General features: G+C 45.1%; 1 protein-coding gene across 1 annotated transcript; it reads left to right on the top strand.

The window, feature by feature from the left end:
* The first annotated feature begins 302 nt into the window (after positions 1-302).
* Positions 303-25,593, top strand: LOC137535268 (oocyte zinc finger protein XlCOF6-like). The gene is made up of 7 exons (XM_068257086.1): positions 303-363; positions 6,358-6,475; positions 6,671-6,841; positions 6,927-7,050; positions 11,379-11,476; positions 13,563-13,689; positions 22,149-25,593. The coding sequence occupies exons 2-7, from the start codon at positions 6,371-6,373 to the stop codon at positions 23,699-23,701; spliced, it is 2,178 nt and encodes a 725-aa protein (XP_068113187.1). The 5' UTR covers positions 303-363; positions 6,358-6,370; the 3' UTR covers positions 23,702-25,593.
* Positions 25,594-27,846: the final 2,253 nt, after the last annotated feature.

Consider the following 27,846-nt stretch of genomic DNA (forward strand, 5'->3'; position numbering starts at 1 on the left):
CCTGAATGATGCATCATGGGAAGCCACAGTTACATTTAGCATTGCTTTTTAATTTTTATATTAGAGGGCTTTTTGGTCTCTTTAAGCCCTTTATACCTCCCAGGTGGTTCTGGGTCATCATGATGAGCTGTCTGAGTATTTTTCTCTATCACCATCTGGCATCTAACAGAGAACAAACTTTAAAAAAATGACTAGTCTAGATTTAGAGGATCTCCAGAATTCAGCAATCCTAAATTCAGCAGCCAACCTGATGATGTGTGCAGACAGGAAAGGGAGGAGCATGTAGACAGGAAGTTGTTTGGGGTCAGGGGTGAATTGGCAGGAAGTAGAGGGGAGACATTGCTGGAACTGGCAGCAGAGGAGGTAATAAGAAAAGATTATTAATCTGTATATTATCTATATATTATATTATATAGCTAAACCTCTTGAGCCCCTCCCACCCCCTCCCCTCATCAGCAGATGTGATAGAGATACAGGTAGAGGGGAATTTGGATAAAATGAGATTATTATAATATGAGACAGCAGTGCTGACAGTGTACATTGATAATGCTAATAAGAGTAATGATAACATGTATAGTGCTTTTCTCCTGTCCTACTCAAAGCACTTGAGCTGCAGCTTTTAAGAGCAGTAGACCACCCTGCAGTGTTAGGGTGTCTTGCCCAGTGACACCTTACCGATTTGGCACTAGCTTCAGCCAGGGTTTGATCCCAGATCTTCTATATTAGAGGCAGTGCCTTTAGCCAGTACACTATCCAGCCATGGATTCGTGAGTGCATATCACTGACTGATGATCCCAGGAGCTGACACGCTAATGTCTTCCCCATCCATACGATCTGCCATTCAATTCACAGCCCCAGAAACCCATGCAGAGCCATATAACAGGTGCAAAAATAGCCTACCACCATGGTCTGATTTTAAGGTAATCACTGAAAAAGACATCTTGGATATCCTCTCAAACCTTCGCCAGACTACCTGCGATCTGGACCCTGGCCCCACTAAGTTCATGTTGAAATGCCCTGAACTATTTACACCGGCATTCCACAAAATAGTCAACGGCTCCTTACAGGAAGGGTGGTTTCCCTCTACTCTGAAAGAAGCAATCGTCAGGCCTCTACTCAAGAAACCATCCTTAGACCCAGATGCTCTAAACAGCTACAGACCTGTCTCAAACCTCCCCTTTCTGGGAAAAGTTATTGAAAAGGCGGTCTACCTCCAACTTGAAGCCAGGCTCTCCAGAAACAACATCCTTGACCCTCTTCAATCTGGTTTCAGGAAATATCACAGCTGTGAAACAGCCCTCACCCAGATTTGCAATGATCTGCTCATTGCAAGAGACAAGGGTCAATGTTCCATCCTGATTTTGCTCGACCTCTCAGCGGCTTTTGACACAGTCGATCATGAAATCTTACTCAACAGGCTACAAGAGTACTGTGGCATAGATAGCATTGTTCTCCGGTGGTTCAACTCCTTCCTGGCTGGCAGAACACAAAGGGTAGCCTTAGGGCCCTTCCTCTCCAACCCTGTACCACTAAAATACGGTGTACCTCAGGGCGCAATATTATCCCCTTTACTGTTCACCATATACATGCTGCCACTTGGAGAAATCATACAAAAACATGGCCTGACATATCATTGCTATGCTGATGACACCCAGCTATATTTGTCATTCAAACCTGATGTCACAGACCCTACTCCACAAATAAACGCATGCTTAGCTGAGCTTCAGGAGTGGATGAATAATAATTGGCTAAAACTTAATGCTGACAAAACTGAGGTTCTTGTTATCGAGGGCCAGGGCTCAACAGCAAAGCAGCTCCAGTCTCAACCAACACCGCTAAGGATAGGGAGCTCAGACCTGAACAACTCAGACTGTGTGCGCAGCCTGGGAGTACTGATTGATGGGAAATTAAGCTTCAGGAATCAAATCTCAGCTGTTGTGAAACATTCCTTCTTTCACCTAAGGAATATTGCAAGGATTAAACACCTAATTCCTTCAGAGGATCTTCCAACCCTAGTTCATGCCTTCGTCACATCAAGGTTAGACTACTGCAACGTCCTCTACACAGGCCTGCATAAGAAAGACTTACGCCGCCTGCAATTAGTACAGAATACCGCCGCAAGGCTGTTAACGAGCCAACCCCGCCATTGCCACATAACACCAACCCTGAGCTCACTCCACTGGCTACCGATAAAATGGAGAATTCTGTTTAAGATTGGCTTACTGACATTCAAATCCTTGCACAATCTGGGCCCTGGATACCTGAAGGACTTGTTGCAACTACATCACACCCCCCACAATCTTAGATCAAAAGGACGTAACACCTTGGTCACCCCCAGAGTCCACCTCAAAACCTTTGGAGACAGAGCCTTTTGTCATGCTGCCCCTACACTTTGGAACTCCCTGCCACACCCAATCAGGACAGCCCCATCCCTGGAAGCATTTAAGTCTAAACTGAAAACCTACCTTTTCAGTCTGGCATTCATGAACATCTGACTATCTCCTCTAACACAACCCAGCCTAAAACCCTGTATTAATCTGAGACACAGCTATGCGCTTTGAGTCCTATGGGAGAAAAGCGCTTTACAAATGTTATTGTATTATTGTATTGTATATGTTGGCGCTTTATAAATCAATCATAATAATATTTGTCCTACACTTTCATATACTGTACACTCTTATAAACACTACAGATACCTACAAACACACAGTGTACCCATACTGTACACACTGTCAGATATATACCTGTTGGGCATTACACAGGTTGTAGGATAGATTACAGTGGAGGAGATCAGTACAGACATGGTTATGGGAAAGTATGAGAATATTAATAGTAGGAATGAGCATAAATATTATATACAGCAATAACTGTATATGGAAGGAGAGATGGCACTAGGAAAGAAAGCATTAGTGATTAGCGTTAGATGAAGTATGAACAGTAACATGGTGCTTTTCTCCTGTCTGACTCAAAGCACATGAGAACTGCAGCCACTGAAGGCAAGGTCAGGAGCCACACTGAAGCATTAGAGAGTTGTGTCCACAGACATACTTACCAAAGAGCTAGTGGCTCCAACCAGGACTCACTCTTGGTTGGAGCCACTAGGTCTCCTACTTCAAAGGTGTTTTCTTTGGTAGCATGCAACATGGATTCCTGTTAGTGGCAGAAGTTTGGGCGCTCATAAAAAATATCAGTGAAAGTAAGAAATGTGGAAAACCGACGGCACCCAATAAATAACGGGGGGCAAAAAGGGGGGGGGGTGTTTAAGGTTAGGCTTCCATTAGGAGGGTTTCAAGGTAAGGGTTAAGGTGAACTTGAAGTGACATGATGAGATAAACATATACTAGCCCGACTAAGAAATTATGTGAAGTCCCTTTCTGTTTTCCAGTAAAGGAAGCGTTAAAATACTTGAGTAGAGCTTCTCTGAGTCTGTGGCCTAAATTAGTCAAGTCAGTCCTGTTCTCTGAAGAGCTTTAACAGCTAAGAAACAGTTAGAGACAGCTTGAGATAAGGTTTTACTGCAGGAAAGCTCAAAGGGTCATTGGCTCTGCTTTGTTTTACAGCTTAAAATACAGAGTGGAGTACATTTGAATTCGGAGCCGGGAGACTTGGGCGCAGGATACAGCTGTTATATGGCTGGTCCTGCTTCTGCACAAGTCCGGGCCGAATTAATTACTATTCCCCCTCCAGGCCGCCATGGATAGTGGGGGAATGAAATAATTCGGCTTCCAGCGATTGCTGGAGGCCGAATTATTGTGTTTTTTAAGCAACTTCGGCTTCGTCTTCTGACGGCCCCGACGTTACTCACTGAGCGCCGCTATAGACTGAATCCCTTTATAGTCTATGGCAGCGCTGGCTGCTCCCAAATCTAGCAGTGCTGAAAAGCACTGCTCCGTACAGAGTGTGGATTCTAAACTACAACTGTGACAGTCTCATGCAATATTATAAATAAAGTTACATAACTGAAAATAAAAATATGCTACGAATGTTCTATTAATTATCTGTACTACACATACAATACATTATCTCATTAGTTTATTTTCGCTTCAGGTGGGGGTAAGGTTAGGCATGGAAGAGTGTCTTTAAGGTTTGGGCAATGATATTTTACTATCTTCATTTCCATTTTCAAAATGTAGAATATTGGAATGAAACCTCAGGGGTTCGGTGAGTCAGTCTCAGGGGTTCGGTGAGTCAGTCTCAGGGGTTTGGTGAGAGGTTTGGTGAGTCAGTCTCAGGGGTTCGGTGAGTCAGTCTCAGGGGTTCGGTGAGTCAGTCTCAGGGGTTCAGTGAGAGGTTTGGTGAGTCAGTCTCAGGGGTTCAGTGAGTCAGTCTCAGGGGTTCGGTGAGTCAGTCTCAGGGGTTTGGTGAGTCAGTCTTAGGGGTTCGGTGAGAGGTTTGGTGAGTCAGTCTCAGGGGTTCGGTGAGTCAGTCTCAGGGGTTCGGTGAGTCAGTCTCGGGGGTTCGGTGAGAGGTTTGGTGAGTCAGTCTCAGGGGTTCGGTGAGTCAGTCTCAGGGGTTCGGTGAGTCAGTCTCAGGGGTTCGGTGAGAGGTTTGGTGAGTCACTCTCAGGGGTTCGGTGAGTCAGTCTCAGGGGTTCGGTGAGTCAGTCTCAGGGGTTCGGTGAGAGGTTTGGTGAGTCAGTCTCAGGGGTTCAGTGAGTCAGTCTCAGGGGTTCGGTGAGTCAGTCTCAGGGGTTCGGTGAGTCAGTCTCAGGGGTTCGGTGAGAGGTTTGGTGAGTCAGTCTCAGGGGTTCGGTGAGTCAGTCTCAGGGGTTCGGTGAGTCAGTCTCAGGGGTTCGGTGAGAGGTTTGGTGAGTCAGTCTCGGGTTCGGTGAGTCAGTCTCAGGGGTTCGGTGAGTCAGTCTCAGGGGTTCGGTGAGAGGTTTGGTGAGTCAGTCTCAGGGGTTCGGTGAGTCAGTCTCAGGGGTTCGGTGAGTCAGTCTCAGGGGTTCGGTGAGAGGTTCGGTGAGTCAGTCTCGGGTTCGGTGAGTCAGTCTCAGGGGTTCGGTGAGAGGTTTGGTGAGTCAGTCTCAGGGGTTCGGTGAGTCAGTCTCAGGGGTTCGGTGAGTCAGTCTCAGGGGTTTAGTGAGAGGTTTGGTGAGTCAGTCTCAGGGGTTCGGTGAGTCAGTCTCAGGGGTTCGGTGAGAGGTTTGGTGAGTCAGTCTCAGGGGTTCGGTGAGTCAGTCTCAGGGGTTCGGTGAGTCAGTCTCAGGGGTTCGGTGAGAGGTTTTGTGAGTCAGTCTCAGGGGTTCGGTGAGTCAGTCTCAGGGGTTTGGTGAGTCAGTCTCAGGGGTTCGGTGAGTCAGTCTCAGGGGTTTGGTGAGAGGTTTGGTGAGTCAGTCTCAGGGGTTCGGTGAGTCAGTCTCAGGGGTTCGGTGAGTCAGTCTCAGGGGTTCGGTGAGAGGTTTGGTGAGTCATTCTCAGGGGTTCGGTGAGTCAGTCTCAGGGGTTCGGTGAGTCAGTCTCAGGGGTTCGGTGAGTCAGTCTCAGGGGTTCGGTGAGAGGTTTGGTGAGTCAGTCTCAGGGGTTCGGTGAGTCAGTCTCAGGGGTTCGGTGAGTCAGTCTCAGGGGTTCGGTGAGAGGTTTGGTGAGTCAGTCTCAGGGGTTCGGTGAGTCAGTCTCAGGGGTTCGGTGAGTCAGTCTCAGGGGTTCGGTGAGTCAGTCTCAGGGGTTCGGTGAGAGGTTTGGTGAGTCAGTCTCGGGTTCGGTGAGTCAGTCTCAGGGTTTCGGTGAGTCAGTATCAGGGGTTCGGTGAGAGGTTTGGTGAGTCAGTCTCAGGGGTTCGGTGAGTCAGTCTCAGGGGTTCGGTGTGAGTCAGTCTCAGGGGTTTGGTGAGAGGTTTGGTGAGTCAGTCTCAGGGGTTCGGTGAGTCAGTCTCAGGAGTTCGGTGAGTCAGTCTCAGGGGTTCGGTGAGTCAGTCTCAGGGGATCGGTGAGTCAGTCTCAGGGGTTCGGTGAGAGGTTTGGTGAGTCAGTCTCAGGGGTTCGGTGAGTCAGTCTCAGGGGTTCGGTGAGTCAGTCTCAGGGGTTCGGTGAGAGGTTTGGTGAGTCAGTCTCAGGGGTTCGGTGAGTCAGTCTCAGGGGTTCGGTGAGTCAGTCTCAGGGGTTCGGTGAGTCAGTCTCAGGGGTTCGGTGAGTCAGTCTCAGGGGTTCGGCGGAGGTGTGTGTGTGTCCTTTCTGTTCAATAAATATTCATCGAGTTATGTGTTTTGTGATATTTATGTTTTATTGTTTTTTTTTCCTTTAAACACAGTGATTTTATGTGCAACTGATACATGGTTCATTATGTGCATTAATATATGTAACCAGTGCTCTTCTCCTTCAACAACCAACATAACTCTCAGTTTATAATCTATCTACAGAGAAACTTGCTGAATGGATCTCACGACCACCTCACTGAGGATGGATGAGCATTGGAGTCACATGACCGAGAAGATATTAGACCTAACTCTGGAGATCCTCTACCTGCTGACTGGAAAGGTGAGGAGGATTCTGGGAAGTTACATAACGTTATTGTTATCTCTGTTAATAAACACACACCTGACTGGAGAGGTGAGGAGGATTCTGGGAGGTCACATGACATCACTCTTATCTCAATTAATAAAACACACATCTAACCGAAGGGGTGAGGAGGATTCTGGTTCATAGTGATTGTTATCTTGTTTGTTCACACAGAATTATAAATTAGGGAAGGAGGCATTTGGAGAGCTATTGACACCCAGCAGCCATCTACATGTCCCATTTCCCAACACAGCACTTTCATCTCACTTCCTGAAACCAGAGAGAAACAATGAGAAGAAGATTCTGGAAGTCATCAAGAAGATGGTGGAGCTGCTGACAGGAGAGGTGAGCAGTGCTGGGAATTATGGGACATTATGTTTTAACAGCAAGGGTTGTGTCTGGGTGGTGACTCTATCATTGTGTGTGTCAGGTTCCTATAAGGTGTCAGGATGTCACCATCTCTTTCTCCATGGAGGAGTGGCAGTATATAGAAGGACACAAGGACCTCTACAAGGACACCATGATGGAGAATCATCTATCCCTCACATCACCAGGTAAGAGGTGACTTTCATTTCAATAAAGGAAAGGGCAAAACGGAGTGTCCACCTACTGAAGACCCCACCTTTACCTTTTAATAATGACATACAGCCTGATTCATGAAGCTGTGCTGTTATAACAGCGTGAGCTCAATGACACTAGTGTGAGCTAAATACAGAGCATGTGCAGTAGTGCCATGTAGCGTGCGCTCCTAAATTGCCTGCACCCATTACTATTTTGTGGCCGCTCCTTGCATGTATCTCGAGATGTGAAGTATCGCGGCCGCGATTCTGGGAATCGGCTGCTTAACCCCCTTAAAGGACAATTGAAGAGAGAGGTATATGGAGGCTGCCATGTTTATTTCCTTTTAAGCAAAACCAGTTGCCTGGCAGCCCTGCTGACCCTCTGCCTCTGATACTTTCAGCCATAGACCCTGACCAAGCATGCAGCAGATCGGGCGTTTTTGACATTATTGTCAGATCTGACAGATTAGCTGCATGCTTGTTTCTGGTGTTATTCAGACACTTCTGCAACCAAATAGACCAGCAGGGATGCAGGGCAACTGGTATTGTTTAAAAGGAAATAAACATGGCAGCCTCCATAGTCTTCTCACTTCAGTTGTCCTTTAAGAACCAGGGCACTTTACCTGTGGGGGGGCGCTTATGGGGGGGGTCAGGCAGCCGGATCCCCAGTACAGTTAGCTATGCCTTAGTGTCCCCAGTATAGTAAGATGTCCCCCGTATTGCCAGCAGCCTTTACTCACCTTCCTGGATCCTGCGATGAGCAGCTCTAGCCCCCTCCGGTCTGTTCGGCATCCCTGCTGGCAATGACTGTAAGTTGCGGGTCGCGGCTTGATGACTTCATCAAGCCGGGACCCGACACTTAAGCCAGAGTGAGCAGAGATGCCGGACAGAGCGGAGGGTAGTGACGATCCCGGGGGGACCTTAGGAAGGTGAGTCCTGTCTTCTCCTTCCCCTCTTACCGCTGCTGCTTATAGTGAGCACTACGATTGGCTGGCAATCGCGATGGCTTTTGATCACTGGGGGGAGATGTCAGCTGTCATAGGACAGCTTAATCCAGTGCTGGGCCGAAATTACGCATTAGCGTAATTACGCATCGTAATTCACTACAAATGCACCGTAAGCGTTACGTGTAAGGTTACTGTATTACGCGTAATTAATTACGCGTAGACCGTAGGTTACGTTATTACGCGTAACAAATTACGCGTAAGACAGTAAACTCCCATTGAAATTACACAGTCTGCCGTAATCGCGTAATATTACGCTCCCGTATAATATAAAAAAGCCGCCGACTTTAAGGGTTAATAGCAAAGCCCCCTTAAGTGCTAAGAGCCTCAAATTTGAAGAATATATTAAGGAGATCAGAAAGAATAAGAGGAAAAATGTTTTTTTTCAAAAAGACCTTATAGTTTTTGAGAAAATCGATGTTAAAGTTTCAAAGGAAAAATATATACATTTAAAAACCCGCCGACTTTAACGGTTAATAGCAAAGCCTGCTTAAAATTTAGGAACACCAAATTCACAGGGTATATTAAGGGGATCAGTGGGAATAAGAGGAAAACATTTTTTTTCAAAAAGACCTTATAGTTTTTGAGAAAATCGATTTTTAAGTTTCAAGGGCAAAAATGTCTTTTAAATGCGGAAAATGTCCGTTTTTTTTGCACAGGTAACAATAGTGTTTTATTTTATGTAAATTTTATTTATGAAAAATACTTTTTCTATGTGTTTGTGTGTTTATTTACTTTTAACTCTTAAAGGAAATGGGTAAGGGGTACAAGTACCTCTATACTCATTTCTCCTGGGAGGGGGGGTGGGCATCTGGGGGACCCCTTTTTAAAGGGGACTCCCAGATGCCACCATGAACCCCCCCCAGGAAATCGCGGCCTCCACCTCCACCGCCCATCGGAGGTGGAGAAGAGCCCCTTGTCCTTGGATTGGACAAGGGCTCGGAGGGGGAGGGGAAAGCTTGGCTGCCCCTCTCCTTCCGAGACCCCCCAATCCATGGACCATGCGGGCTGGTATAGTCAGGGTGCGGAGCCCCACGCGGCCGGTGCTCCGCATTCTGGCTATCCCAGTCTGCATGGGGGACAAGGGGTTAAAGAGGTCTGGGAGGGGGGACCCCACGTCGTTTTTTTTTAATATTTCCCACACTCAGAACGAAGTAAGTAAAACTCTTCCCACTTGGGGGAATCTATGAAAATAAAACACTATTGTTACCTGTGCAAAAAAACCTGACATTTTCCGCATTTAAAAGACATTTTTGCCCTTGAAATTTAAAAATCGATTTTCTCAAAAACTATAAGGTCTTTTTGAAAAAAAATGTTTCCTCTTATTCCCACTGATCCCCTTAATATACCCTGTGAATTTGGTGTTCCTAAATTTTAAGCAGGCTTTGCTATTAACCGTTAAAGTCGGCGGGTTTTTAAATGTATATATTTTTCCTTTGAAACTTTAACATCGATTTTCTCAAAAACTATAAGGTCTTTTTGAAAAAAAAATGTTTCCTCTTATTCCTTCTGATCTCCTTAATATATTCTCCAAATTTGGGGATCGGTTGAAAAGGGCGCCCGAGCTGCCTGTATGAAAAGGGCGCCGCCATAGACATCAATGTTATTTCTGGAAATATGGGCTACAAGGTGTAGAAAAGGGCGCCGAGTTTTGATATAGGCTACAAGCGGGCTCCCCTTTGTAGCCCATATTTTTTCGGCTACAAGGTTTTCGGCTACAAGCGGGCTCCCCTTTGTAGCCCATATTTTTTTCGGCTACAGTAAGGTGCCCCTCTGTAGCCCATATTATTGACTTTTTTTTGTAGCCGAAGTTTGTATATGGGCTACAAGCGCTGGAAGCCGAATTATTTCATTCCCCCACTATCCATGGCGGCCTGGAGGGGGAATAGTAATTAGCACATCCCGGAGTTTTTTTGTAGCCGAAGTTTGTATATGGGCTACAAGCGCTGGAAGCCGAATTATTTCATTCCTCCACTATCCATGGCGGCCTGGAGGGGGAATAGTAATTAACACATCCCGGAGTTTTTTTGTAGCCGAAGTTTGTATATGGGCTACAAGCGCTGGAAGCCGAATTATTTCATTCCTCCACTATCCATGGCGGCCTGGAGGGGGAATAGTAGTTAACACATCCCGGAGTTTTTTTGTAGCCGAAGTTTTTATATGGGCTACACCAGGCGCTCCTTTTTTTTTGTAGCCAAAGTTTTTATATGGGCTACACCAAGCGTCTTTTTTGTAGCCGAAGTTTATATGGGCTACACCAGGCGCCCTTTTTTACCGGCGCCCTTTTCATGTAGACCCCCAAATTTGAGGCTCTTAGCAATTAAGGGGGCTTTGCTATTAACCCTTAAAGTCGGCGGCTACCTAACATTGATCCATGCGTCAACTTTTCCGCTTGGCAGCATGACAGCATTAATTGCTAGTAGGATTTTACGCGTAAGCCAATAACGTAACAACCTTAATTACGGTATTCTTACGCGTAATTGCGTAAGGGCTATGCGTAATTACAGACATGTACCGTAAATGAATGTCTACGCCGTAAGCGTAATTCCGTAATGCATAATAGCGTAAAATTACGCATAATGATCCGTAAGCGTAGTTTTTTCCATTTCGCCCAGCACTGGCTTAATCTCCCCTCTCGGGTGGACACAATCGCGTCATGAACGGAAGCAGCAGGTGGCGTAAATCCTACGCCGCATCAGGCTTAGACAGCCACAAGTACAGCATAGAATTTACTATCAGCGGTCCCCAGAAGGTTAAATGATATAGTTGTAACTATGTTAATTGACATAGTAGTGGCTGCGAGTGAAGTATTGCAGTAGCGATACTTTACAGGAACGTTGCAGTTAAAGTTACGCACGTTGCTATGTAAGCAATGTGCGTAACTAGGGAAGGCACACTCCTTACATAACAGCGAACGCTGGTATGTAAGGGAGTGGAAGCGGCCCATTAAGCTGCGCTGCTTTAGCAGTGCAGCTTGATGAACCAGGCCCAATAAAAACACTGTATTTAATGAAAATCTGTACTCTTATTGTCACAGGCCATTCTTCTATAAATTTGAATGGACAGAAGTACAGAGAGTCGTGGATGGAGACATGTCTGCATCTAACAACTGAATAGCTTTGTATTGCATTTAGCAGTACTTATCTAGCTGTGTCAGTAGTGTGATCAGTATTAGATCAAATTCCTTATAAAATGAGTTGTAATATCGAGTGGTATAAGGTGGTAGACAAAGGAAATGATCGATATCAGTGATATCATAGGAGTCACTTCCCTGATCTACTACTGTATGGCAAACTTTATTCTGTTTATGTCCTACAGATGGATCCAGTAACAGTAACCCACCAGAGAGATGTACAGGTCCTCTTTATTTACTTGATTGTCCAGAGGAAGATCCCACCATCCCCCACTATTATCAGGTAGGTGGGGCTGAGGATCTACAACTCATAAGGGTCAGTTTCCACTAAATGTGAATTCATGTGGATTTGCTGCACACAAATTTGCATATCAGTGCAGTTCAGTGTGCCCATTTAAATTATATGTGAAATTTGCGACCAGGGAATATTTGGACCGCAGTACTGCAAGCTTCTGGATGCTGCATGAGATTTTCACGTCCATTTTCAAGTTTTTTGCAAGTTTTCACATGCTTTTTTTATGTCAATAGAAATGAAAGACAAAAGTAAGTACCATTTATTTTCAGATACAAGTTGATGTCATTTATAAATCGACCCCAATATTTGACCCTCTTGGATTCTTTTAATTACTCAAGTATAAGTCTATACAGCAAAGTTAAGGGCTGCACTTGGGGACCAGAAGGAGTTTACAGTTGCACTTGGGGACCAGGGTGGGTTAATGTCTGCACTGCATAAAGTATTGTATCCATTATTGCCTCCTGGCCCCCAAGTGCAGCCAATAACTCCTCCAGGACCCCACATGCAGCCATTAACCCTGTGATTGCTCCCCATGCCTCCCTATCAGTGTGACCAGTGTCTGTGCCCCTTGCTTCCCCTTTCAGTGTGGCCAGTATGTGTCCCCTTTTCGGTGTGGCCAGTAAGTGCCCTCCTCCTCTCCCTTCATTGTGGCAACTATGTTTCCCCATGTCACCTTTCAGAGTGGTCACTGTGGCCCCTCGGCTGTGTAGCCCCTCTGTACCCCTGGCTGTGTGACCCCTCGGCTGTGTGGCCCCTGTTTACCCCTGGCTGTGTATCCCCTCTGTCCCCCTGGCTGTGTGGCCCTTCTAGCCGTGTGGCCCCTGTGTCCCCTTGGCTGTGTGGCCCATCTCCCACTGGCTGTGTGGCCCCTTGGCGGTGTGGCCCCTGTGTCCCCCTGGCTGTTTGGCCCTTCTAGCTGTGTGGCACCTGTGGCCCCTTCGCTGTGTGGCCCTGTCTCCCACTGGCTGTGTGGCCTCTTTGTCCCACTGGCTGTGTGGCCCGTGTCCCACTGGATGTGTAAGACCCAGCATCTGTCTCTCTAAAGCAGGCAGCTTGCTGCAAAGCCCCCTCCCATCACCAGGGCCAGGCCGAGGCAGAGGCGAGAGAGGCTCTAGCCTCAGGGCACAGTGTAGGAGGGGGCACACAACCCACTCACCTATCATTCCCCGATTGCGTTTGAACCAGAGAGAAATAAGAAAAGGGGATACATGGCAGTGGCTGCAAGCCAGATAACTAGAGACAAAGGTGTTGGGGGCCCTGGGGCGCCTCTTAGTCTCATTGTAATAAGTGTGTGATGGCTGGGGGCGAGGGATAGAGGGGCGCACTTTGGTGTCTAAGCCTTGGGTGCCAGAGGACCTTGTCCCGGCTCTGCCCACCACCACACAAAGTGGTGCCGCCTCTCTCGATCGCTACCCCCTCTGTGTAATCTATTGCAAAATGCACTCTGAAGCGACAGCAGTAACTCACAGATCCATCGCTGAATCCTCTCTCTTCTCCCTCTACTCACACGCTGGTCTGTTTGCATAATCACAGCTTCAGCTACTGATGTCATGTGACTTCATGTATCATGTGACATCGGGAGCTGAAGGTGTGAACAGACAGCAAGCAAACAGACCAGCGTGTGAGTAGAGGGAGAAGAGGGGATTCAGCGATGGATCAGTGAGTTACTGCCTTCAGAGCACATTCTGCAATACATTACACAGAGGGGGAGAGATAGAGAGAGGCGGGCCCCCCTTTATGTGGTGGTGGGTGGAAGAAGGCTTTGCAGTAATCTGCCTTCTTTAGCACTGGGGAATGGGAGAGAAAGAGGCGCCCAAACACCCCCCTCATTCCTGGCTATAAGTTGTGAAATTTTGAACTGAATCAAGTATAAGACGATCCCCTCACTTTTACACTTTGAGTCTGGCCTAAATTTCTTGAATTATAGCTGATAATATGCTGTATGTGAATTTGCATGCAATTTTGCATCTGAAAAATAACATGCAAATTTGCATGCTTCTGTTGGAAAGGGGCCCTGAGTGTTTCTCAATCCATTCATTCTGATACAGTTTCTTCTTTGGTTTTGTGGGTTTAGGTTGAAGAACTGACTATTATAAAACATGAGGTTAAAGAAGAAGAGGAGACAGATGTGGCAGGTGGCTGGCAGTGGGTGGAGGACAGGGACATGATGGGGACCAGTGAATTAGGAATACCACTTCCAGGTAAAGAACCCTTATTACTTAATTACTTAATTGAAAATAAAAAAATCAGTTTAACTTACCTGGGGCTTCCTTCAGGCCCCTGGAGTCACCCTGTGCCTGCACCGTCCTTTATTGAGCAGCAGCAACCACTGCAAAGCTGGCCGGTCGCTGGGGTACGCATACCCTTCCCCAGAGCCGCGTGCACCCTCATTGCGACCCCTGCCGGGAGCGCTATGCGCAGTAGCAATTTTCACATATTGTGCATGCCCAAAACTCTGCCGGCGGTGGGAAAGCGGTGAGGAAGCGTGTGGCTGGACAGCTTTGCGGGGGTCACCGCTACTTGCCGGAGGAACTTGGACAGACGTTGTGGCCACAGGATGACTCCAGGGGGCTGCAGGAAGCCCTGGGCAAGTTGAACTAATTTTTTACTTTTACTCTAGATTTCCTGTGTAGAGCATTCCTAACAAAGCTCCCAAACCTTATTTGGATCCAGAATTTGTTTCTTGTGGTGTGAAACAAAGGTCTGTAGATATGAGTGTCATCTTTATAATTCTATACAATGATCTCTGCACTGTGGCCAAGAAGCCATCATCATGTGGTTAACACAGAGAATATTTTTCAAGTATGAGTAGATGAAGAGATCTTTGTAACTGCCCATTATAATTTATCATTTTGCCAACCCACTACCAAATAATCCAACATAGTAGATATGTAGCCAATCCAGACAGGAAGAATGTAATGGTTGCATTCATCACAACATTCAATGTTGCCAACAAATGAGGAGGAGATACTGTACACCATATGAAATGCCCACCTCCATTCCTCAGTATAACATCATAGTACCAACAAATGAGAAGGAGATACTGTACACCATATGAGAGGCCCATCTCCATTCCTCAGTATAACATCACAGTACCAACAAATGAGGAGGAGATACTGTACACCATATGACAGGACCATCTCCATTCCTCAGTATAACATCATAACACCAACAAATGAGGAGGAGACACTGTACACCATATGAAAGGCTCATCTCCATTCCTCAGTATAACATCATAGTACCAACAAATGAGGAGGAGATACTGTACACCATATGAAAGGCCCATCTCCATTCCTCAGTATAACATCATAGCACCAACAAATGAGGAGGAAATACTGTACACCATATGAAAGGCCCATCTCCATTCCTCAGTATAACATCATAGCACCAACAAATGAGGAGGGGATACTGTACACCATATGAAAGGCCCATCTCCATTCCTCAGTATAACATCATAGTACCAACACATGAGGAGGAGATACTGTACACCATATGAAATGCCCACCTCCATTCCTCAGTATAACATCATAGTACCAACAAATGAGGAGGAGATGCTGTACACCATATGAAAGGCCCATCTCCATTCCTCAGTATAACATCATAGCACCAACAAATGAGGAGGAGATACTGTACACCATATGAAAGGCCCATCTCCATTCCTCAGTATAACATCATGGTACCAACAAATGAGGAGGAGATACTGTACACCATATGAAAGGCCCATCTCCATCCCTCAGTATAACATCATAGCACCAACAAATGAGGAGGAGATACTGTACACCATATGAAAGACCCATCTCCATTCCTCAGTATAACATCATAGCACCAACAAATGAGGAGGAGATACTGTACACCATATGAAAGGTCCATCTCCATCCCTCAGTATAACATCATAGCACCAACAAATGAGGAGGAGATACTGTACACCATATGAAAGACCCATCTCCATTCCTCAGTATAACATCATAGCACCAACAAATGAGGGGGAGATACTGTACACCATATGAAAGGCCCATCTCCATTCCTCAGTATAACATCATAGCACCAACAAATGAGGAGGAGATACTGTACACCATATGAAAGGCCCATCTCCATTCCTAAGTATGGCACCATAGTACCAACAAATGAGGAGGAGATACTGTACACCATATGAAAGGCCATCTCCATTCCTCAGTATAACATCATAGCACCAACAAATGAGGGGGAGATACTGTACACCATATGAAAGGCCCATCTCCATTCCTGAGTATAACATCATAACACCAAGAAATGAGGAGGAGATACTGTACACCATATGAAAGGCCTATCTCCATTCCTCTGTATAACTTCATAGCACCAACAAATGAGGAGGAGATACTGTACACCATATGAAAGGCCCATCTCCATTCCTCAGTATAACATCATAGCACCAACAAATGAGGAGGAGATACTGTACACCATATGAAAGGCCCATCTCCATTCCTCAGTATAACATCATAGTACCAACAAATGAGGAGGAGATACTGTACACCATATGAAAGGTCCATCTCCATCCCTCAGTATAACATCATAGCACCAACAAATGAGGAGGAGATACTGTACACCATATGAAAGACCCATCTCCATTCCTCAGTATAACATCATAGCACCAACAAATGAGGGGGAGATACTGTACACCATATGAAAGGCCCATCTCCATTCCTCAGTATAACATCATAGCACCAACAAATGAGGAGGAGATACTGTACACCATATGAAAGGCCCATCTCCATTCCTAAGTATGGCACCATAGTACCAACAAATGAGGAGGAGATACTGTACACCATATGAAAGGCCATCTCCATTCCTCAGTATAACATCATAGCACCAACAAATGAGGGGGAGATACTGTACACCATATGAAAGGCCCATCTCCATTCCTGAGTATAACATCATAACACCAAGAAATGAGGAGGAGATACTGTACACCATATGAAAGGCCTATCTCCATTCCTCTGTATAACATCATAGCACCAACAAATGAGGAGGAGATACTGTACACCATATGAAAGGCCCATCTCCATTCCTCAGTATAACATCATAGCACCAACAAATGAGGAGGAGATACTGTACACCATATGAAAGGCCCATCTCCATTCCTCAGTATAACATCATGGTACCAACAAATGAGGAGGAGATACTGTACACCATATGAAAGGCCCATCTCCATTCCTCAGTATAACATCATAGCACCAACAAATGAGGAGGAGATACTGTACACCATATGAAAGGCCCATCTCCATTCCTCAGTATAACATCAGAGTGCCAACAAATGAGGAGGAGATACTGTACACCATATGAAAGGCCCATCTCCATTCCTCAGTATAACATCATGGTACCAACAAATGAGGGGGAGATACTGTACACCATATGAAAGGCCCATCTCCATTCCTCAGTATAACATCATAGTACCAACAGATGAGGAGGAGATACTGTACACCATATGAAAGGCCATCTCCATTCCTCAGTATAACATCATAGTACCAACAAATGAGGGGGAGATACTGTATACCACATGAAAGGCCCATCTCCATTCCTCAGTATAACATCATAGTACCAACAAATGAGGAGGATATACTGTGCACCGTATGAAAGGTCCATCTCCATTCCTCAGTATAACATCATAGTACTAACAAATGAGGAGGAGATACTGTACACCATATGAAAGTCCCATCTCCATTCCTCAGTATAACATCATAACACCAACAAATGAGGAGGAAATACTGTACACCATATGAAAGGCCCATCTCCATTCCTCAGTATAACATCATAACACCAACAAATGAGGAGGAAATACTGTACACCATATGAAAGGCCCATCTCCATTCCTCAGTATAACATCATAGTACCAACAAATGAGGGGGAGATACTGTATACCACATGAAAGGCCCATCTCCATTCCTCAGTATAACATCATAGTACCAACAAATGAGGAGGATATACTGTACACCGTATGAAAGGTCCATCTCCATTCCTCAGTAGAACATCATAGTACTAACAAATGAGGGGGAGATACTGTATACCACATGAAAGGCCCATCTTCATTGCTCAGTATAACATCATAGTACCAACAAATGAGGAGGAGATACTGTACACCATATGAAAGGTCCATCTCCATTCCTCAGTATAACATCATAGTACCAACAAATGAGGGGGAGATACTGTATACCACATGAAAGGCCCATCTCCATTCCTCAGTATAACATCATAGCACCAACAAATGAGGAGGAGATACTGTACACCATATGAAAGGCTCATCCCCATTCCTCAGTATAACATCATAGCACCAACAAATGAGGAGGAGATACTGTACACCATATGAAAGGCCCATCTCCATTCCTCAGTATAACATCATAGTGCCAACAAATGAGGAGGAGATACTGTACACCATATGAAAGGCTCATCCCCATTCCTCAGTATAACACCATAGCACCAACAAATGAGGAGGAGATACTGTACACCATATGAAAGGCTCATCCCCATTCCTCAGTATAACATCATAGCACCAACAAATGAGGAGGAGATACTGTACACCATATGAAAGGCCCATCTCCATTCCTCAGTATAACATCATAGTACCAACAAATGAGGAGGAGTTACTGTACACCATATGAAAGACCCATCTCCATTTCTCAGTATAACATCATAGCACCAACAAATGAGGAGGAGATACTGTACACCATATGAAAGGCTCATCCCCATTCCTCAGTATAACATCATAGCACCAACAAATGAGGAGGAGATACTGTACACCATATGAAGGGCCCATCACTATTCCTCAGTATAACATCATAGTACCAACAAATGAGGAGGAGATACTGTACACCATATGAAAGGCCCATCTCCATTCCTCAGTATAACATCATGGTACCAACAAATGAGGAGGAGATACTGTACACCATATGAAAGGCCCATCTCCATTCCTCAGTATAACATCATAGCACCAACAAATGAGGAGGAGATACTGTACACCATATGAAAGGCCCATCTCCATTCCTCAGTATAACATCATAACACCAAGAAATGAGGAGGAGATACTGTACACCATATGAAAGGCCTATCTCCATTCCTCTGTATAACATCATAGCACCAACAAATGAGGAGGAGATACTGTACACCATATGAAAGGCCCATCTCCATTCCTCAGTATAACATCATAGCACCAACAAATGAGGAGGAGATACTGTACACCATATGAAAGGCCCATCTCCATTCCTCAGTATAACATCATGGTACCAACAAATGAGGAGGAGATACTGTACACCATATGAAAGGCCCATCTCCATTCCTCAGTATAACATCATAGCACCAACAAATGAGGAGGAGATACTGTACACCATATGAAAGGCTCATCCCCATTCCTCAGTATAACATCATAGCACCAACAAATGAGGAGGAGATACTGTACACCATATGAAAGGCCCATCTCCATTCCTCAGTATAACATCATAGTACCAACAAATGAGGAGGAGTTACTGTACACCATATGAAAGACCCATCTCCATTTCTCAGTATAACATCATAGCACCAACAAATGAGGAGGAGATACTGTACACCATATGAAAGGCTCATCCCCATTCCTCAGTATAACATCATAGCACCAACAAATGAGGAGGAGATACTGTACACCATATGAAGGGCCCATCACTATTCCTCAGTATAACATCATAGTACCAACAAATGAGGAGGAGATACTGTACACCATATGAAAGGCCCATCTCCATTCCTCAGTATAACATCATAGTACTAACAAATGAGGAGGAGATACTGTACACCATATGAAAGGCCCATCTCCATTCCTCAGTATAACATCATAGCACCAACAAATGAGGAGGAGATACTGTACACCATATGAAAGGCTCATCCCCATTCCTCAGTATAACATCATAGCACCAACAAATGAGGAGGAGATACTGTACACCATATGAAAGGCCCATCTCCATTCCTCAGTATAACATCATAGTGCCAACAAATGAGGAGGAGATACTGTACACCATATGAAAGGCTCATCCCCATTCCTCAGTATAACACCATAGCACCAACAAATGAGGAGGAGATACTGTACACCATATGAAAGGCTCATCCCCATTCCTCAGTATAACATCATAGCACCAACAAATGAGGAGGAGATACTGTACACCATATGAAAGGCCCATCTCCATTCCTCAGTATAACATCATAGTACCAACAAATGAGGAGGAGTTACTGTACACCATATGAAAGACCCATCTCCATTTCTCAGTATAACATCATAGCACCAACAAATGAGGAGGAGATACTGTACACCATATGAAAGGCTCATCCCCATTCCTCAGTATAACATCATAGCACCAACAAATGAGGAGGAGATACTGTACACCATATGAAGGGCCCATCACTATTCCTCAGTATAACATCATAGTACCAACAAATGAGGAGGAGATACTGTACACCATATGAAAGGCCCATCTCCATTCCTCAGTATAACATCATGGTACCAACAAATGAGGAGGAGATACTGTACACCATATGAAAGGCCCATCTCCATTCCTCAGTATAACATCATAGCACCAACAAATGAGGAGGAGATACTGTACACCATATGAAAGGCCCATCTCCATTCCTCAGTATAACATCATAACACCAAGAAATGAGGAGGAGATACTGTACACCATATGAAAGGCCTATCTCCATTCCTCTGTATAACATCATAGCACCAACAAATGAGGAGGAGATACTGTACACCATATGAAAGGCCCATCTCCATTCCTCAGTATAACATCATAGCACCAACAAATGAGGAGGAGATACTGTACACCATATGAAAGGCCCATCTCCATTCCTCAGTATAACATCATGGTACCAACAAATGAGGAGGAGATACTGTACACCATATGAAAGGCCCATCTCCATTCCTCAGTATAACATCATAGCACCAACAAATGAGGAGGAGATACTGTACACCATATGAAAGGCCCATCTCCATTCCTCAGTATAACATCAGAGTGCCAACAAATGAGGAGGAGATACTGTACACCATATGAAAGGCCCATCTCCATTCCTCAGTATAACATCATGGTACCAACAAATGAGGGGGAGATACTGTACACCATATGAAAGGCCCATCTCCATTCCTCAGTATAACATCATAGTACCAACAGATGAGGAGGAGATACTGTACACCATATGAAAGGCCATCTCCATTCCTCAGTATAACATCATAGTACCAACAAATGAGGGGGAGATACTGTATACCACATGAAAGGCCCATCTCCATTCCTCAGTATAACATCATAGTACCAACAAATGAGGAGGATATACTGTGCACCGTATGAAAGGTCCATCTCCATTCCTCAGTATAACATCATAGTACTAACAAATGAGGAGGAGATACTGTACACCATATGAAAGTCCCATCTCCATTCCTCAGTATAACATCATAACACCAACAAATGAGGAGGAAATACTGTACACCATATGAAAGGCCCATCTCCATTCCTCAGTATAACATCATAACACCAACAAATGAGGAGGAAATACTGTACACCATATGAAAGGCCCATCTCCATTCCTCAGTATAACATCATAGTACCAACAAATGAGGGGGAGATACTGTATACCACATGAAAGGCCCATCTCCATTCCTCAGTATAACATCATAGTACCAACAAATGAGGAGGATATACTGTACACCGTATGAAAGGTCCATCTCCATTCCTCAGTAGAACATCATAGTACTAACAAATGAGGGGGAGATACTGTATACCACATGAAAGGCCCATCTCCATTGCTCAGTATAACATCATAGTACCAACAAATGAGGAGGAGATACTGTACACCATATGAAAGGTCCATCTCCATTCCTCAGTATAACATCATAGTACCAACAAATGAGGGGGAGATACTGTATACCATATGAAAGGCCCATCTCCATTCCTCAGTATAACATCATAGCACCAACAAATGAGGAGGAGATACTGTACACCATATGAAAGGCTCATCCCCATTCCTCAGTATAACATCATAGCACCAACAAATGAGGAGGAGATACTGTACACCATATGAAAGGCCCATCTCCATTCCTCAGTATAACATCATAGTGCCAACAAATGAGGAGGAGATACTGTACACCATATGAAAGGCTCATCCCCATTCCTCAGTATAACATCATAGCACCAACAAATGAGGAGGAGATACTGTACACCATATGAAAGGCTCATCCCCATTCCTCAGTATAACATCATAGCACCAACAAATGAGGAGGAGATACTGTACACCATATGAAAGGCCCATCTCCATTCCTCAGTATAACATCATAGTACCAACAAATGAGGAGGAGTTACTGTACACCATATGAAAGACCCATCTCCATTTCTCAGTATAACATCATAGCACCAACAAATGAGGAGGAGATACTGTACACCATATGAAAGGCTCATCCCCATTCCTCAGTATAACATCATAGCACCAACAAATGAGGAGGAGATACTGTACACCATATGAAGGGCCCATCACTATTCCTTAATATAACCATTTTTCCATGTTGTATTTGTTCTCGGCTTGCCAAGGCTCTGTCATGCTTTGTAGTTGAGGATTCTCTGTGCTGCTATAATATACCAATGTCAGAGCAGTAAATGTTCTTCCATATTTGTTTCTCCAATAGATACCCAGAATATGGGGAGCCCCTCGGAGGGACAACTTATCTCCCCTCCTGATGATTTTGCAGAAGATAATGGCGTCACACAATGTTCTCCAGGAGGAAACCCCATTACTGGAAATACACATCATGGAGATCACAGTGAGGATAGATTACTGGATCCCTCTTATCCTGAGGAATCATCTGACCAATCACATCCTATAAAAGATTTGTCTGTCTCTGAGGACAATAAGATTAGTGTTTTTAATTGTGGAACTGATAAGGGCTTCCCCTGTTCTGAATGTGAGAAATCTTTTACTGAGGAGTCACTTCTTGTTTTACATCAGATGGTGCATACAGAGGGGCGTGTTTATTCATGTTCTGAGTGTGGGAAAAGTTTCTCATATAAATCAGACCTTCTCACACACCAGAGACATCACAGGGGCGAGCGACCTTTTACATGCTTGGTCTGTGGGAAAGCTTTCTGTTGTAAGGACCACCTTATTAGTCATAAGAGAAGTCACGCAGGTGAACATCCCTTTTCATGTTCAGAGTGTGGTAAACATTTCCTAGACAAAAAAAATCTACTAAGGCACCAGAAAAGTCACATAGGCAAGCATCCTTTTTTGTGTTCTGAGGGCGAGAAAACCTTTACTGAGATTGGTAATCTTCATATACGGCAGAGAGGACCCACAGGGGAACATCCTTTTTCTTGTCCAGAGTGTGGGAAAGGCTTCATACACAAAGGAAACCTTCTGAGACACAAGAAAAGTCACACAGGCGTGCGGCCCTTTTCATGTTCAGAGTGTGGGAAAGGTTTCATGCAAAAGGGAAACCTTCTTAGACACCAGAGATGCCACACAGGTGAGCGCCATTTTTCATGTTCACAGTGTGGGAAAGGTTTCATTGAGAAAGGAGGCCTTCTTATGCACCAGAAATGTCACATGGGTGAGCTTCCCTTTTCCTGTTCAGAGTGTGGGAAACGTTTCATGCAGAGGGGAAGTCTGCTTAGACACCAGAAGAGTCACACAGGCGAGCTTTACTTTTCGTGTTCAGTGTGTGGGAAAGGTTTCACCCAGAAAGGCAACCTACTTAGACATCAGAGACTACACACGGGCGAGCGCCCTTTTTCATGTACACAATGCGAAAAATGCTTTATTGACAAAAGGGACCTCATTACACACCAGAAGAGCCACTCCGGCGAGCATCCTTTTCTGTGTCCAGGGTGCGGGAAAACATTCGTGCAGAAAGGAAACCTCCAAAGGCATCTGAAAATTCACTCAGGCGAGCGGCCATTCTCATGCTCAGAGTGTGGGAAAGGCTTTATTGAGAAGAGGGAACTTGTTATACACCAGAGAAGCCACACAGGCGAGCGTCCCTTTTCCTGCTCAGAGTGTGGAAAAGGTTTCACCGAGAAAGGAAACCTGCGACGGCACCAGAGAAGTCACAAAGGCGAGCGTCCTTTCTCCTGTTCAGAGTGTGGGAAAAGCTTCATGCAGAAAGGGAACCTTCTTAGGCACGTGAGGGTTCACACAAGTGAGCGCCCTAATTCATGTTCACCATTCCACATCGATAACTAATCTGCTATGAGGAAATGCAAATCAGCCGATGCCGGCGATTTACTCCACGGCTCCAGGGACAGAAATGTGGATTTGTTGATAATATTTATTTATAATGACCCTTGTTACATGTGAGGAAATACACCCCTATCTGCTGAATCCACCACAATCCTACTGATATGTGCTGAGGATAAACACGTCCCCCAGAAGCATCGCAGATCCCCGCCACATCAGTTCCATGCAGAGCAAACAGGAGAAGATATTCCTCCCGCTGTGCGTTTAATACAATCCAGTGCTGAGTGACATCTTCCTGCTTACATTTAGATGTAACCACCTGTATTTTGTCCTACTTTCTGCTCACATTTCGCATTTTCTGGTGACCTCACCTCATTTTATTGATCATACTTTCCTTCTGGGGTTCCCTGCTTCTAGTGTTCCCAACCATCTTCTACGGTATTGTTCCCACCCATCTACTAATGTTCCCACCCATCTTCAAGTGTACCCACCCACCTACTAATGTTCCCACCGACCTACTATCTTTCCTACACACCTTTAAGTGTCCCCATCCGCCTTCTAATGTTCCCACCTACCTTCTATTGGTCCCACACGCCTTCTTGTATTCCCACCCATCTAGCATTCCCACCCACCTTCAATTGTTCATATCCATCTTCTTGTTTTCCCACCAACCTCCTTGTGTTCTTACCCACCTTCTTGTGTTCCCATCTTCTAGTGTTCCCACCCACTTCTTAGTGTTTGTATCCACCTTATAGTGTCCTACCCACCTACTAGCATTCTCACCCACCTTCTAGTGTTCCCATCCACCTTATAATGTTCCCACCCACCTTATAGTGTCCTACCCACCTACTAGTGTTCTCACCCATCTTCTAGTGTGTCCACCTGCCTTCTAGTGTTCCTACGCACCTTTTTTGTACTCCCACATACCTTTGTACCCCCACATCCACATTCTTGTGTGCCCAACCACCTCTTTGTGTTCTCACCCACCCACCTCTTTGTGTTCCCACCCACCTTCTTGTGTTCCCACCTACCTTGTTGTGTTCCCACCCACCTCTATGTGTTCCCACCCACTTCCTAGTGTTCTTATCCACCTTCTAGCATTCCCATCAAGCTTCTAGTGTTCCCACCCACCTTCTTGTGTTTCCACCCACAAGAAGATTTTTAAACTACACGCTTAAAAACATGGACAATGTGAACTGCCCATTACATTTTATAGGATGTCCATGCAAATGCATTCCCTGCAGTGCAGAAAATTGCATGTGAAGAGGACAAACATGGTTGCCTTAGGCTCTCTGCACACTGCAAATCCGTTTTCCGATTCCGATTTCCGTTTCCGATTTTCAATTCCGATTTTCCCTGAATACATTCAACAGAAAAACGGATCAAAAAAATGCAGTGTGCAGTAAAGATTAAAAATCAGAATCGGATGTAAAAACCGATTCAAAAGCGGAATCGGAAACGCATGCAGTGTGCAAGAGGCCTTACACTGTTTTGCTTAAAGCCAACCGGTGGTACTCTACAATTTGACACATTCATTTGTAATATTTCATATTTTCCTAAATATGAAAAAGGTTGTCATTTTTTCTTAGCTGTGAACAATGCATCAATAATAGTGTAACTATTAAGGGTTCTGCCTCTGACATAGGAAACCTGGGTTCAAATATCAACTCTTCCTATTTAGTAAGTCAGTTCCTATTCAGTAAGGCGTTATTGGGCATGAGTCCCTGACACTGATACTGCCTACTGAGCGTGCCCCCCTAGTGGCTGCCTCTCAAGCATGAGTGCTGTATACATTGCCAAGTGTTTTTGTACATCAGAGGACATTTGGATGGTTACAGGTACAGGTATGATGTGTGAAGTACATTGTTAATTTTTTTTGTAACAGTGAAAAAATAATAAAATGCATCTTTATATAAAAACATACAGCGGGTGTGCACACGTGAATCTATGTCGCCTCTTATGGGCCCGGAGTGTGGGACAGTACCATGCTGGCAATATTACAGGACAGCGGCTATAGAAAAGAGTCAGTTGTAATTAATAATCTTCTTCAATACTCAGCAAGATAATTTGCCTCCATTTGTGATCAACTGTAATCAATTTCATTAATTCAACACCGAAACAGCCACTCCTGGAGTATCCCAGTGCTTTTCCGTGCAACTGAAAGTGAACAATCAGCTATGGATGACAAGCCAGCATCAAATAATGATCTCAGGGATAAAGTTGTGGACAGGCACAAACCAGGAGTAGGGATGGTCAACAAAAGATAATGTTATGCTAATTTTATGCAGTTTATGCTACAGCATTTGATTGGTCCATTTTCAAGCTAAAATTAGCATGAACTCAGAATTATTTGTATCTCATTGAGCATCCTCCTGGCTGGGCAGCACGGTGGCATAGTGGGCAGCATGGTGGTGTAGTGGTTAGCACTCTCACTTAGTAGTGCTGGGTCCCCGGTTCACAACCCAGCCAGGGTACTATCTGCGTGGAATTTGTATGTTCTCCCATTGTCATGTAAGCGATTTTCACGTCACTGTATTAAAATCGCATAAAGAAAGACTAACAAAAGAAGCAAAGTTTATACATTTGTTTAAAACTACAGAAGAAGGTTTAAACAAGGATTCTAACTTCTTGGGCTGGTACAACGGGTTTTAAATGCCACAATTATTTTTGTTTTGTATGCTGGTAAGATGGTTTTTAATAGAATAAAGTGGAGAATATTGAAGCTCTGTGGCCGAACAGTCTGTATGGATGGTCAATAGAGATAAAGTGCCATGAGTGAATGCTGGCAACATTATAGTGAATGGGCAGGAGAGTACGGTAGTTTTGATTGGGTGAGCGAAGGCTGGAGGGATGAGCCACAATATGCGGGGATTAACAGACAGCCTAAAGTCCTGCCCTGCACACCTCCAGCCCATCACTCCCAGGCTGGAGCGCACATAAGGAAGTGATGGCCAAGCCCCCGCCATGCACACCCAGTTGAAGCTCACAGAGGGTGAGCGCAACGCGTAGGTGGGTGGGATACATCCTGTGGTTGAGTGGAGCGCTCCTCAGTGGTTAGAGCTGACAGGGGACTTCAGTGGCCAGAAAACTTACTGTCACCCTGTGAAACCGGTGTGTCTCCTTTCAGTTACTGTAGGAGACCCAGCAAAGTGACACACAGAAACTGGATTGAGTAGGAAGGGGAGCCTTCTGGTTCGAAGGGAACTGGAAGTGAGATTGATATGGAGGCTGCCATATTTCTTTCCTTTTAACCTGTACAAGACCACAGGCTTACACCCCCCTCAGTGACCAGGCTATTTTTTGCAATTCAGGCCACTGCAGCTATAAGAGCTTGCTGCAGGGCCGTACAGCTCAGCACACAAGTGATTCCCCCCACCCCCTTTTCTGCCCACCAACAGAACTTTGTGTTGGTGGGCTCTGATTGCTGCTGCCCTGTTTATTTATTTTTTGTTTGTTTGTTTTTAATACATTTGTCTATTTTATTTTTTTTGTTTTTCCCAGCCCTCTCTCCCTCCACCAGCCAATGACAGCGATTGGCTGTCATAGACATCAGCCTATGACAGCCGATCGCTCTTGTGCCTCTCCAGGGAACACCCGAGTGACACGGCTGTCCCCAGTACAGCGCTGTGGTAGATTGCAGCGCTGTATAATGTAAATAGACGGTGGCTTCATTGTCTAACAGTCTGCTAGCGGCGATTGCTGCTGGGAAACTGATGACGGAGCAGAGCTCCATCACTCAAGATGGGATGCGCGCACACCGGTGCATGCCATCCCCTGCAATCTCTGCCCCCAGGACTTTACGCCAATTGGTGTTAGGCGGTCGGCAACAGGTTAAACAATACCTACAATACCTATTGCTTGACATCCTGCTAATCGGCATCAGTAGTGTCTGAATCACACCTGAGACAAGCATGCAGCTAATCCAGTCATCAGTAGTGTCTGAATCACACCTGAGACAGCCGTGCAGCTAATCCAGTCATCAGTAGTGTCTGAATCACACCTGAGACGAGTATGCAGCTAATCCAGTCATCAGTAGTGTCTGAATCACACCTGAGACAGCCGTGCAGCTAATCCAGTCATCAGTAGCGTCTAAATCACACCTGAGACAGCCATGCAGCTAATCCAGTCATCAGTATTGTCTAAATCACACC

Source organism: Hyperolius riggenbachi, chromosome 10, assembly GCF_040937935.1.
Source record: "Hyperolius riggenbachi isolate aHypRig1 chromosome 10, aHypRig1.pri, whole genome shotgun sequence".
NCBI lineage: Eukaryota > Metazoa > Chordata > Amphibia > Anura > Hyperoliidae > Hyperolius > Hyperolius riggenbachi.

Bases quoted from the DNA above. Each gene is read 5' to 3' on its own strand.
- LOC137535268 (XM_068257086.1), top strand. From the start codon at position 6,371: ATGGATCTCACGACCACCTCACTGAGGATGGATGAGCATTGGAGTCAC. The intron at 6,476-6,670 runs GTGAGGAGGATT...TTGTTCACACAG, and splicing joins TCTACCTGCTGACTGGAAAG to AATTATAAATTAGGGAAGGA. The intron at 7,051-11,378 runs GTAAGAGGTGAC...TATGTCCTACAG, and splicing joins TCTATCCCTCACATCACCAG to ATGGATCCAGTAACAGTAAC.